This window comes from Mastomys coucha, unplaced genomic scaffold (genome assembly GCF_008632895.1).
Source record: "Mastomys coucha isolate ucsf_1 unplaced genomic scaffold, UCSF_Mcou_1 pScaffold5, whole genome shotgun sequence".
Classification (NCBI taxonomy): Eukaryota; Metazoa; Chordata; class Mammalia; order Rodentia; family Muridae; genus Mastomys; species Mastomys coucha.
The window spans coordinates 86,205,699-86,221,771 of NW_022196911.1; the positions used below are offsets into that span (position 1 = coordinate 86,205,699).

General features: G+C 44.1%; 1 protein-coding gene across 1 annotated transcript in view; it reads left to right on the top strand.

Moving 5' to 3' along the window:
• Mmd (monocyte to macrophage differentiation associated) overlaps positions 1 to 7,219 on the top strand; it is a 29,400-nt gene extending 22,181 nt beyond the window's left edge. Inside the window, exon 7 of the mRNA XM_031351273.1 lies at positions 5,278 to 7,219. Coding sequence (XP_031207133.1) covers positions 5,278 to 5,478 — 201 coding nt within the window. The 3' untranslated portion in view covers positions 5,479 to 7,219. The remainder of the gene's footprint in view (positions 1 to 5,277) is intronic.
• Positions 7,220 to 16,073: the final 8,854 nt, after the last annotated feature.

A 16,073-nucleotide genomic window follows, 5' to 3' on the forward strand; every position in this document is an offset into this window, starting at 1 on the left:
GGGTATGGCTCAGTGATGTAGACTTTACTACAGTAACTGACAGTGTAGAAGCAGCTAGAGGACTGTGGCTATGGCTCAGTGATGTAGACTTTACTGGGCATTAGGAAGCAGTTGGTTCATCCCTATTATTGAAAAAAATAGACAGAGAGAGAGAGAGAGAACACAAAGTCAACAACTAGAGAAAAATCCATGAAAAACTGTTTCTTTGAAAAGGTTTCAGTCATACGTTATAGCAAATTTTGTACTTAGGGCCAGAATAATAATACTTCTATACAGACTTTCACAAGTAGAGTGGGGCTTGGCCACGTTTGCATTTCCAGTACCTGGAAGGTAAAGGAAGGAAGATCAAGAGTTCAAGGCCAGCCAAGGCTACCTGAGAACAATAAATTAAGTAATCAATGAAACAAACAGAACTGGACTGGAAGAAACACTTCCTAGTTCATTTTCTAGAGCCAAGATTAGCCTGAAAATCACATGCACATTACAGAAACACTACAAACCAGTACTTATGAAGCAGAAAAGGCTCCAAAAGGCACCAACTGAGTATCAGCAAATCTAGTTTCATGAGGATGCAAAAGAATCATTATCAGGAACTAGTATCCAGTTCCGGAGCCGTAGGTACACCGCTTGGAAATCAGTCATTGAAATCTGCTACATCGTGAGACTCAATGAGAAAGAGTGGTTCCCTCAACTGATGAAGGAAGCGCTTTTGACAAGGTTCAGTATTCAACCATCATTTAAAAATTCTCCACAGACTTGGAAACTTCACCGATCTGATAAAAGACAATTAAGGAAACACTACCAGCAAATACCGTATATTTTGGTGAAAGACAGTGATTGGTAAAAATGCAATGCTGTATGTCCTCACTACTTCTAGTCAACATGTAACTGATGTGCTAGGGATGCAGTAAGAGATAAGAGAAACAAAAGCAAGCCGGTGGAAAAGACCAGGAAGTGAACTTTCTATCTGTAGATGGCCTTCGTCATGGCATAGAAGCCAGGATCTACGGAAGAATGAGTTCAGCAGCACAGTTGGCTACAATTGTAAAAGAAGTAGCGACGTCCTTCCTTAAGAGAACTCACACCTCTTTGTGCCACTGGCCTATCTCCGGTGATCCCTGAGAAGTTAAGGCACACTGTGAGTGCTCAACACTGATGTCAGTGGGAGTCGGAAGTTAGCCGTCACTGCACTTAAGGGTGTGGGGGAGAGATGTTTGTGTGGAGATAAAGAAAACAGACACCAAGAGGACTGGAGAACTAGGGATGATGGGGTGGAACATGTGATACGGCTCTGCAGGATCCAGGCCACGATAACATCCCAGATGCTGCTGTGCAGAATCCAGGCCAGGATAACATCCCAGATGCTGCTGTGCAGAATCCAGGCCAGGATAACATCCCAGATGGGTTCTTCAGTTGGGAGAAGGATGGAGAGTACACCCAGATTCTGACTAATGGTCCAGACCACAAATTCTGTGAGGACCTAGGATGACTGAAGAAGATTGGAGCTCACAGAGGGCAGTGCCGTGTCTGTTGGGACGGGACCATGGGTATGTCCAGGAAGAAATGAGTCTATAGACTATTGATTAACATTATATAAAAGCAGTAGCATTTATATATAAACACAACACAGTGGAAGAAGGGGAGTGTTTTTAAGAAAAAGGTTAAGAACATTTGAATGTCAGTTTCATGTCATGCAGAAACTCCGTTTGAAGTGTAGACTTCGCTATGAAGCAAGAAGCCTAAGATTTCTCGGAAACACAAACATCAGGAAACCTGGAACATCCTGTCATCGAAATTTTTTTTTGAATAGGGACGGGTTTGGGGAGCCACAGAAATAAGAACCGTGAGAGAAGAAAAAGTAAGTTGGGGGAAGTTTCAAAATTAAACCTTTTGCTTCTCTAAAGAAAATGGACAGACAGTCCCAGTCCTGCAGGAAGTACTTGCTGTGTCTGTGATGAAGGACATGTGTCCTAAAGGAAGCCATCTGTTAAATGGATGCCTAGTCTGTGCTCCTCCAAAACACTCCGAAAGCCCTGTAAAGATGGCGACAAAGGTTTGACAAAAACTTGCAAAGAAAAAGAAAACCCATCCCTTTGAAACATGTGGATATAATGAGTGGTCAAGAAAATGGAAATTAACACCCCAGCGAGCCTCCACAGCATACCCGAAAGAGCAGTTATGGTGAGAGACCCGCAGTAGGGTGGGTCCCACCAGTGTGTAATGTATAAAATGATAGGGCCTGCCTCCGAAAGCTTAGTTTTTACATTTTTAGTTTCTAATAAAATTAAGCATGCATTTATTCTGGGACTTATTGGTTCACTTTAACAGAAATGGAGACATATATCGCAAAAAACAAAGACTCATGAAATTAAAATCGGTCTCATTCATTACCAGGCCCCAAAATAGCAAGAATTAATAAACTATGTTAAATGAAGGAACTACTAAGCAAAGCAACAACAAACCAAAAACAAGCAAACAAACGAAAGGAAAAGAGAACTGAAAATATGTACTTGGATTTATGTGACTCACAGAAAATAAAGCAGTATAATTCTAAAGCAGTACAATTCCATTTATCTGAAGTTCTAGAGTGGTCCTGTATGTGGTGGTAGCATTAAGAACAATGCTTGTGCCTTGGTGGCTGGAGGGGTCCAGAATTGATTGGGAGTGGGATGGCCAAGGACTTTATAGAAGCATTTGGATGGATGTTGTTAGCATTTCTTCTAGGCTCGGCCCCACAGCTACCTGGCAACACCCAGGTATGCCTGACCCACTATAAAAGGGGCTGCTTGCCCCCTCCCCACTCTCTTGCTTTCTTCCCCTCTTCCTCCCAGCCCTCTCTGTCCCTTCTCTCCCTATTCCCTTCTCCTCACTCTCTCTCTCTCTCTCTGTCTCTGTCTCTGTCTCTTTTTCTCTGTCTCTCTCTGTCTCTCTCTCTCTCTTTCTCTCTCTCTCTCTGTCTCTCTCCATGTATTCATGGCCTGCCTCTCTTCCTCCTCTTCCTCCTCCTCCTCCTCCTCCTCCTTTTCCTCTTCTTCCTTTTCATTCTCTTTCTTCCCTTTCTCCTTCTCTTCTTTCTCCTCCTCCTCTTCCTCCTCCTCCTTTTCCTCCTCCTCTTTATCCTCTTCTCTCTCTCTCCCTCTCTGTCTCTATCTCTCTCCCCTCTGTGTGTATGTGTGTGTGTTCTCCCTCAGCTCCCCTCCCCATGCCCTAAATAAACTCTGTTCCATACTATATCTGTTGTATGGCTACTACCTTGGGAAGGGATGTCTCAGCATGGGGCCTCAGAGGCACCCTGTTTCCCTGCACCATACCACGCCTCTACCAAACATATTCCTGGCTTCCCTTTCTTTTTTTATGAAACACAACAGGTGTAATCATTAATGTAATGAAGCTCGTTCTGTTCTACCTTCCATTCTCATCTGTATACCTCACAAGATGAATCACACAAACCCCTATTTTGAAAACACCCATTTCCCAGTGCCAAATGGAAGTTCAGACATCAGACCACTTTAGTGCACGTGCCAATTCTGACACTAGGCAACTCCCTGGCCTTGAGAAAGGTACCTAACCTCTCTGTTTCTCATCAGTCAATGCTGTTCATAAGGAATGGTACCCAAGTTAGGGCCGTGAAGGTTAACATGGATAAATACGCACGATTGGTTCACGGTGTCTGCTGGGTGGTACTGGCAACATCACGAGTACCAAAGGTAACACTTGGCTTGCTTTAGAGTTAAGTCTATCCCTGTCTTTGAAAGTCTGATGAGGTAGAAGTCTTTTGAGGGAACTGTCTCTTTACAGATTGTGTTTAAAAACTGATTGGTGTGGTTTTTTGGTCCTTAGCATGTTTGAACAAAGAGGATTGGAGTCTATCAAAACCAAGCCAGAAACAAGATCACTCTAAGGACAGAGTGAGGCACTGCCCAGCCACATGACTGATGGGCTGCCTCTCTTAGCCTCCTGCCCTCCAAATTAGGAGGAGCTATTACCAAGTGACACTTCCACTTGGGGCCCCCGTTCCCCCTACGAATCTATGACCACCTTTGTCCATCTGGAACAGTGTCCATAATGCACATCCAAGAATGTTGTATGATCAGTGTTGGTAGTCCTGTAAGCAGTACAAGTGTATGATTAATTGGCTTGAGGTTTTTGGTTTTAGATTTTTTTTTTTAACATTTTAATTAATGTCTAGCTGAACATATCTCTTCTTACCAAAAAAAAAAAGAAAAAAAAGAAAGTCTGGTCTGGGTCATTTTGAGTTGCCTCCTTCCTGATCTTTTAATCCTACAAAACCCTGAAGTTCGTGGCAATGTTGGAAATAGGGTTGATCATCACACTGGGCCCTGTGTCCTCCCACCGCCCTCCATCACCCTCTTCTCATGGCTTCTGGCTGGGCCCGTGGGCTCCTTCCTAGCAGGTGGCTGAGCTGGAACTCGCTCTTGCTTTTGCCTGACTTGGCCGCTGTGACCATCGGGCCACATGGCCTTGTTCCAAGGCTGCAGGCCTTAGCACCCAGCTGTCTGCATTCTTGTTCCCTTCTAAGGGCTGGCCACCGTCTGGCTTGGCTTCTCCCACAGACACCCCCTTCCTCTGCAGCACCACCTCCCTTAAATCCCCATGCATTCAAGTCTCTTTATAGTTTACTCTTGTACATGAGTCTTTGCATCTCTCAAGACAGCCTTCAAAAGTCTTGCTTTTGACTTAACTTAGGACTTAGTTTTAACGCCCAGAAGCACGGGGCAAATTAGGAAATCCCTAAGACTGTGTGCTGTGTCCCTTGTCAGCAGCAAAGATGCCCTTAATTCGTATGTGTTGCAAAGATGAGTGCGAGGAGGGGGGCCCAATCAGTACAGATGGGGAGAGAGAGGTCAAAGGCATGCAACAAGCCTGGCTGAGATATAGTTATAAATCAGTTTCTTGGGCCTGCCACGTGTGGAAGCTAGCTTCACCGGGGTAATGAGATTCGTGCACCCTTTGCAGGCACGTCACGACTGACCATGATTGCAATCTCCGTAGGCACCGAAAAGTGAGCAAAATTACCACTTTGTCCTGTGGAGCCTAACTTGTGTCCAGGGGTCAGATCCATGCCTGCAGATCCAGAGGGTCAAGTGGGTGAAGAGGCATTTTCCAGTTGCTTCACGTCTACAGATAAAGGGTGTTTTGTTCACCGTGTGCTTTTTACTGTGCAGAAAACCAGGAGCTTTGAGGGCAAGGACAGTAACTCTTCCCTTGTCACCTCAGAGTAACATCAGCTCTTCCCCCCTCTGCCTCTGTTGACAGAATAACACTGATGGACTTCAGGAGCTTGCCTGTGGGGGCTTGATTTACTGCTTGGGAGTTGTGTTCTTCAAGAGCGACGGCATCATTCCATTCGCCCATGCCATCTGGCACCTGTTTGTGGCCACAGCCGCTGCCGTGCACTACTACGCCATTTGGAAGTACCTGTACCGCAGTCCCACGGACTTCATCCGGCATTTGTGACCAGCCTAGGCTAGGTTTTCACATCAGTATTATCACAATCGAGGCACTTGGAGTCGGGGGAGGGGGGGTGAGAGCTGAACGTTGCACTCAGAAGAAGAATGAGCAACTGGCACTAACTTCCTTTAATTTCTTTTTTAATGTAATGACTGTGAAAGTGTAAAAGCTGTGCCTTGGAGCTTCCCTCTTCACAGGCAAGAGATCAGGCAGTGAATCAATTCTTCATTCCATTCCACTCTCATGAAGGACTCGGGAGAGACATGGCCAGCTGATGTTTACAAACCAGAAAATTTTGTATTTTTTTTGTTTTACAGATTTTAACTACGATGATTTTTTTCTAAATTAGTAGGTCAGGTTGTCAAAGTCAGTGCAATAAAACAACTTCCTTTTTAAGAAAAACAAACAAACAAAAAAAAAGTTGTCTCTATCACGTTTCCCGTTCGCTGTGTAAAAGAATCATGGGAACTTAACACTACTTTTTACCATGTTTCATCTTGACACAACATGGTTCTTTTTTAAAAGGAGGCTTTCGTTCTTTTGTAAATTTGTAAAGAAACCGTTCAGCACCCCCCCATGGTTCCTCACTCATGCGGAGTTTTGCAGCAAGCGATCAACATTCCACAGACAGACATTTATTACCTCTTCTGACAGTTTTATGAAGTTGTGGAGAACTTGCCAATTTTTTTAGAAAAACTGCAGTTTTTTCCAAACTTTTCTGCCAATCTTTGACCCTGAATTCAGTGCTGCTTTGGCCTGACGTCCTTGACCTGGTGGTCCTGGACCACCGGGGTAAGACAGTGTTTTGATACCATCAACTTTTTCAGAAGACATAACTTTGCTGTATGCCTTTGCCATGTTTTCTCTGGGGTCTCTCTGCACAGTGGAGGAGATCCTGTCCAGATTATGATAGTATTGTTGGGTTGCCCATCTGCCAGACACTTCTCATGAGCTTTCTGAATTATGGTGAATTGTATTGCCACGTTGGTGCCCAACGGTTCAAGTCATTGTGGTTAAGCCACTTAACTTTATTATATCAGTTTGATATTCATTTTAATTGTGGGACTGGACACACAAACTCACATTTCTGCCTTTTCCTCTGCATTTCTCAATATACTATGTTTTTTTTTTTTCACACCATAAGTAAAACATTGATTGACAGGTAGAAGCTCGTGTCAGTAGTCTATGGGTTTTATGCTGACTCAGTGAAGTTATATTTATATATTATTTCTAGTTCCCTCTCAATGTCTTATATTAAGATTGATGTATTAGTTGCTTTGTTGGTTAATCTCTCCTGGTGTTTAAGAGAAATGAAGTCACCTTGCCTTTAGATCAGATGTTAATATAACCTGTTTGTCTAGAAATAGGCTTGCGCAATGGAACTGTCAGACTAAAGATATGCTTTATTAATTGAAACTCTGTACAGCTGTAAGTTTAAGAGAAAGTTTATTTTGTATGTATGTTTAGGCTCTGATTTTGGTAAATTGTAAAGGAACAACTGCAGAACTGATTGCTGGGGATTTCTTCAGTAGTCAAGGGTACCCAAGGGTAACACCAGGCAGACCACTCTGTATGCATGATTCTGAATATTTAGGTGCCTGTTATTTTACTGTGTATATTTTACTTTAAATATATTAACTTTTTGTGGATTCATTTAAAGTCTGCTCATATGCAACACTGTCAAAACCACTAAAATGTATTTAAGAACTTGTGCTGTAGATTAGAATAAAGTTGTCACTTGGGTTGACTCCTTTGTCTGGAGCGTATGGCTGAAAGGAATGCTCGGTATTTGAGAGCTTTAGCGAATCACACATTTGTAATTTGTGTAGTCTTCCAAAAAATCAGAATGCAGAGGGAAACAAACTGGCCCTTTCATTTTTAACTTTCTAAGGTGTCTTGCAAATACTGACTTGCCAGAGCTAACTCAAGCTTCATTCTGGTGTTGCAGGGAGTAGCTCAGCTCAGTTAGGAAACTGAGCCAGGAGGGTTTCATGGAGTTTGAGACTAGCATGGTCTACACAGTAAGTTTGAGGTACTAGGAAGAGATTCTATCAAATGGATGGATGGATGGATGGATGGATGGATGGATGGATGGATGGATGGATAGAAGATAGAAGAATCTGATTGTGTGTGTGTGTGTGTGCGCGCTCGCATGAGCACATAACCAAATGACAGTAGTCACTTTTAAAAGGCCAAGCCCCACAGTTTGAAGAGCACTTTATGCCTCCCTGCAACTCTCTCAGGTAAAGAAGAAACTGTCTGTGTTGTGGTCTAAGTGTAGCCCCCAATTTATGGTCCCAGCCAGCCCCAGGCTCCTCCAAGCTCTTTGCTATTGAACTAAATCACTTGATGTGAAACTTCCCCTTAAAGCTTATAAAAAGTCCAGTCTTTCTTTGATCGGAGATTGGTCTATAGACTTCACTGGGGATTTGTTTGAGGAGGTGCTCTGAAGATTACTCCATGAAGAGGCTCTTCTGGCCTTCTCCCATCCATCCTCTCATGGCAGTACACACCTGAGTGTTCCCTCTCCGTCTCTCTAGATCTCTCCTCATTTTCAGTCATAAATGAAGCTCCTCTCCAGGTTTATAGGGAAGCTGTGCCTTCCCTTTAAGACCCCCTGTTGGTTCTTCAGGATATATATACGTGTGTGTGTACATGTGTACATGTATACATATATTTATATCTACATATATATACACATTCACAGAGATCCATCTGCCTCTGTCTCGAGAGTGCTGGGATTAAAGGTGTGCACCACCACTACCCAGCCTTCTTCAGTATATTATAACATCTTCAGTGCCATGTTCTTCCTTTCGTCTCAAGGCTTGAAGGAGATATAGATAGATAGATAGATAGATAGATAGATAGATAGATAGATAGATAGATAGATAGATAGCAGAACTTTTGCTTATCTCAAGTAATCCATTGTGGGATTCAGATTAAAAACTTCTATATGTTCAGTTGACTAGGTTATCCCTAACCCTAACCACGACTTCAGTATTAGATATAACTCATCCTTGCCTTTTTTTCTGATGCTGGGGATAGAACTTCATACCTACATGCTGGACAAGCAAGGGAGCTACTCCCTTGATTCCTCCCTGTATTTTGGGCAGTAAGAGAGATGACTGCTTCATTCTAAATCTGCCCAACTCCACAGCCTCACATTTGCTGTGATCCACACTACATTAGACTAGAGTCAGCAAAATCAGAGAGCTTGAACTGGACATTCACCAAGCATGGACACGGGAAGGAAAACAATTTTCATATAGCGAAGAGCCTTAGTAAGGACCAAACAACCCTTCCATGGAACTTTGAAGCCTTATTTCCAGTCTTATTTCTGTTTTCTAGCTCTAGGATTCTATCACGTATTTCTAGAGTGCCCGCCCACCTGGTGATGCCCCCCTTGATGTCTCCCGTGGACACTGTCTTTAAAGACTAGGTCTTTCAAATGAACAACCACCAGTCCACCCACCCTCGGTTTCTCTCACCACCCTTCCCTACAGCCGGTCTTCAAGGCTATAATCTGTGCCTTCTTCATCCCTCCACAATGGGGTTCCTCACCTCTCTCCCCAACAGCAAAGCTCTAGCAAACCCTCAGAGCACTGCAGACCCCCTCTCACCCATATCTCTGCCCATGCTGAAGCTGCTTTGAACAAACTCAGCCTCCACCCTCCCTCCAGCATCCTTTTCCTAAAAACGTGACCGGCGTGTGACTACTGTGCTTCAGGATTCCCATTGCTAGGCCCCGTTAATTCCTGTTCAGTGCCTCTCCCTGAACCCTTCTCACAAAGATGCTGTCTGGCCTTACCTCTCTTAATAGAAAGCCCATGACAACCCTCACCACTGGTGACTTTGACAACCTCACAACCCAGTGCCTGTCCCCTGCTGCCCGCTTGCTGCTTTTGAGGCTGCTGCAGCTAGGTGTGAGTTGTACTTCTCAAAACCCTGCTTACCCGGCAGAATGCTCGTACCCACCTGCCTAAGGACACAGGTGCCAGCATGGTTAGAAGTCCTCCTGTTTAACACACCAGCTTTGACATCTGTCTACATCCTATCACTTACTGATGGCGTTTGCTATCTCTTGGTCTCTCACCCTGAGAAGGAAATCTGTCAAAAGAGAAGTGAGTCTCAGCTACCTCTGCTCTCAGCTTCTAGTAGAGCACTGGGCTCAGGGTGACAGTTGGGTGAAAGAGAGTTCCCAGGAGATGAGGAAGGTATTTTTTAGATCTCAGAGGTGGGCTTCTCCGGACTGGTTGGAACCTGAGTTTGAGTTTCAGAAAGCTCGCATAAGCCACAAGGAAGTTGGGCAATTGGGGTATGAATGTTAAACACTATCCTAAATAAAGAAAAGCAACACTTGTTTATCGATGCTTTTATAAAACCCAGCAACAGTTTACGAGCTTGGGAAATGATTCCTGCCTTCCTTATTTCCCTGTGGTCCTTCCTTCTTTTCTGACTTAATAATAAAATGAACAGAGTCAGCGCTTGGTTCTGCATCCCTGGAGCCTTAATACAGATTATTCTAAATAGCAAGTAACTCTAAAATACTTATTGATATTATATCATTTTTGTTTTTTGTTTTTTGTTTTTAGAGACAGGGTTTCTCTGTGTAGCCCTGGCTGTCCTGGAACTCACTTTGTAGACCAGGCTGGCTTCGAACTCAGAAATCCGGCTGCCTCTGCCTCCCAAGTGCTGGGATTAAAGGCATGCGCCACCACTGCCCAACCTATATCATATGTTTTTATCCCCACATCATGCAAGTATACAGTTCTTGAAAAAAAAAAGATGGAGAAATTTAAATCCCTGAGCTTACTCATTTGAATACACCTTCATATACTTCTAATCATACTTTTCTTCCCATATTTATAGAATTTGACTTTTGTTTTATGCAGCTCTCTATCCCGTACATAACAATTGTAGGGGCTGGAGAGATGGCTCGGTGTTTAAGAGCACACATGGCTCTTGCAGAGCCCTGCAACTCCAGCTCCAGGGAAACCCAATGCCTTTGGCCTCCACAGGCACCTTCATTCATGGGCCACAGGCATAGATACACTGCACAGAATTAAATATTGTGATAAGAACACATCCTTTAAAAATGTTTATATGGCACTGCATTTTTCACACTTACTTGCCATACAGGTCTAAAAATATTTTATAGTTCTCAGCTGGTAAGATAGCTCAGCAGGTTGTGGCATTTTTTAAAAAAGATTTATGTAATTATTATATGTAAGTACACTGTACCTGTCTTCAGACACTCCAGAAGAGGGCATCAGATCTCATTACAGATGGTTGTGAGCCACCATGTGGTTGCTAGGATTTGAACTCAGAACCTTTGGAAGAGCAGTCAGTGCTCTTAACCACTGAGCCATCTCTCCAGCCCCAGGTCATGGCATTTGCTGCCAAGTCTGGCCACCTGAGTTCCATTGCTAAGACCTACAACAATGCCAATAGAAAAACCAATTCCCAAAAATTCTCTGACCTCCATGTGTGTGTTGTAGTACATGTTCAACACACACACACACACACACACACACACACTCACTAGTAGGCAGAATATTCTTTCCTTTTTGGTGCCATGCTGGGATTTTAAGCAGAGATCTCATGCATACTCAGCCACAGAGCCAGAATTTTCAGTGGCTCTACCATTTTTTTTTTTTTTCGGAAGTAAACATTTTGCTAGTTTCAGAATTTTTAGGTCTCTTTTTAAGTATTTTATCATTACAAACAGTGATACAAGAAACCTAAAACTCTGCTTGTGTTTCTGTTTTTTTTTCTTTTTCTTTTTCTTTTTTCTTTTTTGGTTGGTTTTTCGAGACAGGTTTCTCTGTGTAGCCCTGGCTGTCCTGGAACTCACTTTGTAGACTAGGCTAGCATCGAACTCAGAAATCTGCCTGTCCCTGCCTCCCAAGTGCTGAGTTAATTAAAGGTGTGTGCCACCTCTGCCTGGCTCTGCTTGTATTTCTGATTTGAGCTTAAAGGAAATAAGCAACTATGTTCATTTTATGTGCGTGAGTGTGTAGTTGGCATGTATGTCTGTGCACCACATTTGTATGGCGCCAAGGGTGGCCAGAAGAGTGTTAGATTCTCCTGGAGCAGAGGTTTGGACAGTGAGCCACTATATGGGTGCTGGGAATATGGTCCTGGGTCCTCTTAAAGACCAACCAGGGCTCTTAGCCACTGAGCCATCTCTCCAGCCTCTCAATGTTTGTTATATGGCAAGTACTGTTCTGGTTTACCTTAGTTATCCCATTCAGTCAATTAGTTAGAGAGTTTATCTTGTCCCCATTTTACACAGGAGGAAGTAAATACTGAGTGTACTTGCCCTGAGTAAGTGTTGATGCCTAGGAGCCAGGAAGCCTAGAGTTAGTTTAACCTCTAGGTGAACATTTCACTAATGGGCTTGCCAACAGAGAGATGGTTTGTTTTCTATCTCCCCACTTTGTGTGTGTGTGTGTGTGTGTGTTTGGTGTCTTTGGGCCACAGCTCCTGTCACATGCCCAATTCGATGGAGAGAGGACCAGGGAATGACTGAGCCCCAAGAGGCGATCTCCCCCTCCTGATGAAGCAAACTGATCTCCCCCCACCCCCGAGGGCCTGGGCTTTAGTGTTTTGAGTTGAGCAAGGCTAGGATTGCTTTCCTGTCTTTCTACCGTTCTTGCTGTGTTACGTAGACGGTGCCGGTATGCTCTCCCACTCCGTGCCGTTCCCACCGACATGCCTGCAGTGTCAGTGGTGGTAGGCTTCCAAGAAGTGCTGCCACCGTGCCCCCTGGTTCCTTTGCATGGGAGTGAGGCCGTTTTCCTCTGTCTGCAGCCAGAAGAGTCTGAGTTAGGGAGCTTGGAGGACTCGGCATTCGAGCCTTAACACTGTCTCCGAGGAGAGGCTGCTGTTCTAGAGCATTCTAGATCTATCTGGTTGATTTTAGCCAAGGAAAAGGTCAGGCCCAATTTCCATCATGAGTACATGGTTTTCTTTCTTTTCTTTTTTTCTTTCTTTCTCTCTCTCTTTCTTTCTTTCTTAAGATTTATTTATTCATTATATGTAACAACACTGTAGCTGTCTTCAGACATTCCAGAAGAGGACGTCAGATCCCATTACAGATGGTTGTGAGCCACCATGTGGTTGCTGGGATTTGAACTCAGGACCCTTGGAAGAGCAGTTGGCGCTCTTAACCACTGAGCCATCTCTCCAGCCTGAGTATATGGTTTTCTTAAGATTGTTAGTGTTGTATGAATCCCCTTGGTGAATGGGATATCAGGGTAGCATGGAATCAGTACAAATTGACTGGGTTAGCTTAGGCAAGTTACACTGAACTTCAGTCCCTATCTGTTAAAGGGGTTTATCTGCTTCTCTCAGTTCAGTCCTAAGGGGGAAGAAAATACGTTACATCCTGGGATATTGCTGGCAGTGGATAAAATATGCAAATGCTTCCTTGCCATATGGCTAAGCTTTTGCAATGATAGCTAGAACCCACCTGGGGAGATTTTCCATGCAGAAGGAGCCTTAAGGAACACGTTTTACAATGTTTGTGCATTTTTTTTTAACTCTTAAAAATAACCATGGGGTCTGGAGAGATGGGTTATCAGTTGAGCGCATGTGCTGCTCTTGCGGAGGACCAGTCTTTAGTCCCCAACATCCACGTCTGATGCCTTAGAACTGTCTTTAACTCCACTTCTCCTGGATTCTCTTCTGGACTCCATGGGTAGGTACCCTCATGGGAGGGGAGCGAAGTGAATTATCTTGTGCCCAGATGGGTTTGTATGCTTAGTAACATGTCAGACCCTCAGTAAAGTCTGTTGTTGCTTGGAGACTCATAGACTAGTGGTTTCTTTCATATTTATATATACATATATATTAATATTTTTAAATTACTTTTTTTTTACATCCAATTGTTGCCCCCTTCCCATTCCTCCCCTAGTTCTTCAAACCATTCCTCCTCCCCCTGTCTCCAAGAGGATGCCCTCCCCCACCAGGCCTCCCCACTCGCTGGGGCCTCAAGTCTCTCGAGGGTTAGACAAATCTCCCACTGCCTGGTTGGTGGCTCAGTGTCTGAGAGATCACAGGTCTTCCTCTGGGGTCACCCTCCTCCTCAGCTTCTCCCAGCCTTTCCCTAATTCAACTACATAGATCCCTGATTTCAGTCCAATGGTTAGGTGTAAGTATCTGCATCCATCTCAGTCAGCTTCTTGTTGGGCCTCTCAGAGGACAGCCATGCTAGGCTCCTGTCTATAGGCACAGCATAGCATCAGTAATAGTGTCAGGTCTTGGAGCCACTCCTTGAGCTAGATCCCAGGTTGGGCCAGGCACTAGACCACCTTTCCCTCAGCCTCTTCTCCATTTGTGTCCCTGCTGTTCTTTTAGACAGGAACAATTCTGGGTCAGAATTTTTGACTGTGGGATGACAACCCCGTCCCTCCACTTGATGCCCTGTCTTTCTGCTGGAGGTGGGCTCTACAAGTTCCCTCTCCTCACTGTAGGGCATTTCATCTAAGGTCCTTCCCTTTGAGTCCTGAGAGTCTCTCACCTCCCAGGTCTCTGGTACTTTCTAGAGGGATCCCCCAACTCCCACCCCACCACCCAGGATTGCACATTTTCATTCATTCTGCTGGCCCTCGGGACTTTTCTCCTTCTCTCTCACCCCATACCTGATCGTGTTGCCCCTTTTCCATTCTCCCTTCCCCCTCCCCTCCCCCACCCAGGCCCCTCCCTTCCTCTGCCTCCCATGATTGTTTTCTTCTCCCTCCCAAGAGGTATTGAAGCATCCTCACTTGGGCCCTTCTGCTTGTTAACCTTCTTGAGTTTTGTGGATGGTCTCCTATGTATCCTGTACATTTTTTGACTAATATCCACTTATTAGTGAGCACATACCATGCATGTCCTTTTGGGTCTGAGTTATCTCACTCAGGATATTTTCTAGTTCCATCCATTTGCCTGCAGAACTCATGATGTCCTCATTCTTAATAGCTGAATAGTATTCCATTGTGTAAATGAACCACCTTTTTTTTTTTATATTCTAGCTTCTGGCTATCACAGCTAAGGCCACAAAGCACATAGTAAGGCATGTGCTCCTGTGGTATGGTGGGAGCATACCTTACACCAATCAAGAATGATAGAGATCAAAAACTCAGGTGGCAGCACACATTGGCAAGGATGTGGAGAAAGAGGAACACTCCTCCATTGCTGGTGGGATTGCAAACTGGTACAAGCATTCTGGAAATCACTCTGGAGGTTCCTCAGAAAATGGAAATGGATGTACCTGAAGATCCAGCTATACCACTCTTGGGCATATACCCAAAAGATATCACACCAAACTATTGGTTCCTTAAGGGAGTGCCTACCAACTAAATGGGCCTTACCTTGTCTCTCCTGGTGATATATCTCACTTTCATTAGACAAATGTTTATGGGTATCAACTGTGTGCCAAAGACTGGTTAAGACATTGGGATGCTATAATAATAACAAAAGGCCAGGATCTACCCTCATGTAGCTACAATATTTCTTACCTCACTTTGTAGTCTGTATTGGGTATCTGCATGAGCTTTTGACAGTCTATTTTTTGACACGATGTGAGCAGCCATTAAACAAAACAATATAGGCAAAGAGAAACAAATCCTGACTTACCTAGATTTTCAGTGTAGGGGTCTTATTTTGTGCCACACTTTTGCTTATCTACAAGGCTGAGTGCAAATTGCCAGTTTGAAAATCTGTTCCTACTTTTGAGCAACCAGACACACAATGAATTCTGCCCTCAAACGAATTAATCTTCACATGTCAATGACTTGACTTCTACTTGAGCTCCACTTTTGTCAGTCAGGCACTCTGGGTGTAGAGATGATTTCCCCTGGCAAGAGATGATGCCTGAGAAACACCTGCCAGGGCTGAGATGTTGTCCTTGCTTCTGGAGTGACTATAATCTCTCTATTATCCACACCAGTCCCGAGTGTCATCCTAGTAGTCGTGGCTGGGAATGCAGTACTTAATAAGGTAAGTTTTGCTGCACCTCTCCTACAGTCTCCTGGGAAGGATGGGAGAGCAAATGAGCAATTACAATGCAGTGTTTATACTGGAGGTTGTTGTCAGAGGAGGGAGAGATTAACTTGCCTTAGGGAGTCAGAAGTTTTCCCTGAAGATGCGCCATCTCAGTTGAGACTTGAACTCGGATGGAGACATTGGCAAGGGGTCATGGACAAGAAGGTGTGAGAGTGTAGGGCCAGCCAGGGTTGGGGAGCAGTATGGGGTGCATTTGGAAGAAGGAACACTGCAGAGATATCTGGAAGGGGAGACAGTATTAGCAGCTAATGCTGATTTAAGCTCCCACTATGGGTCTGGCCCATTCTTCGTGTTTCTCATACATATGGACTCATCTATTTTGAGAGCGAGGTTGGTGATCTTGAAAGTATGTTCATTCTTTTCCAGCCAAGTGAATTTCTTTTGTCTGGATATTTCTGAATCTCTTTGTCTTTTAGCTACCCCCTATGATCATAGACCTCCATAAAACTTTTCTGAAAGAAAAATATTTTATGGTTCATCTGAGTTAATGCCTGTGTTGAAATTGTAACACACACACACACACACACACACACACACAGCATGGTAAATTG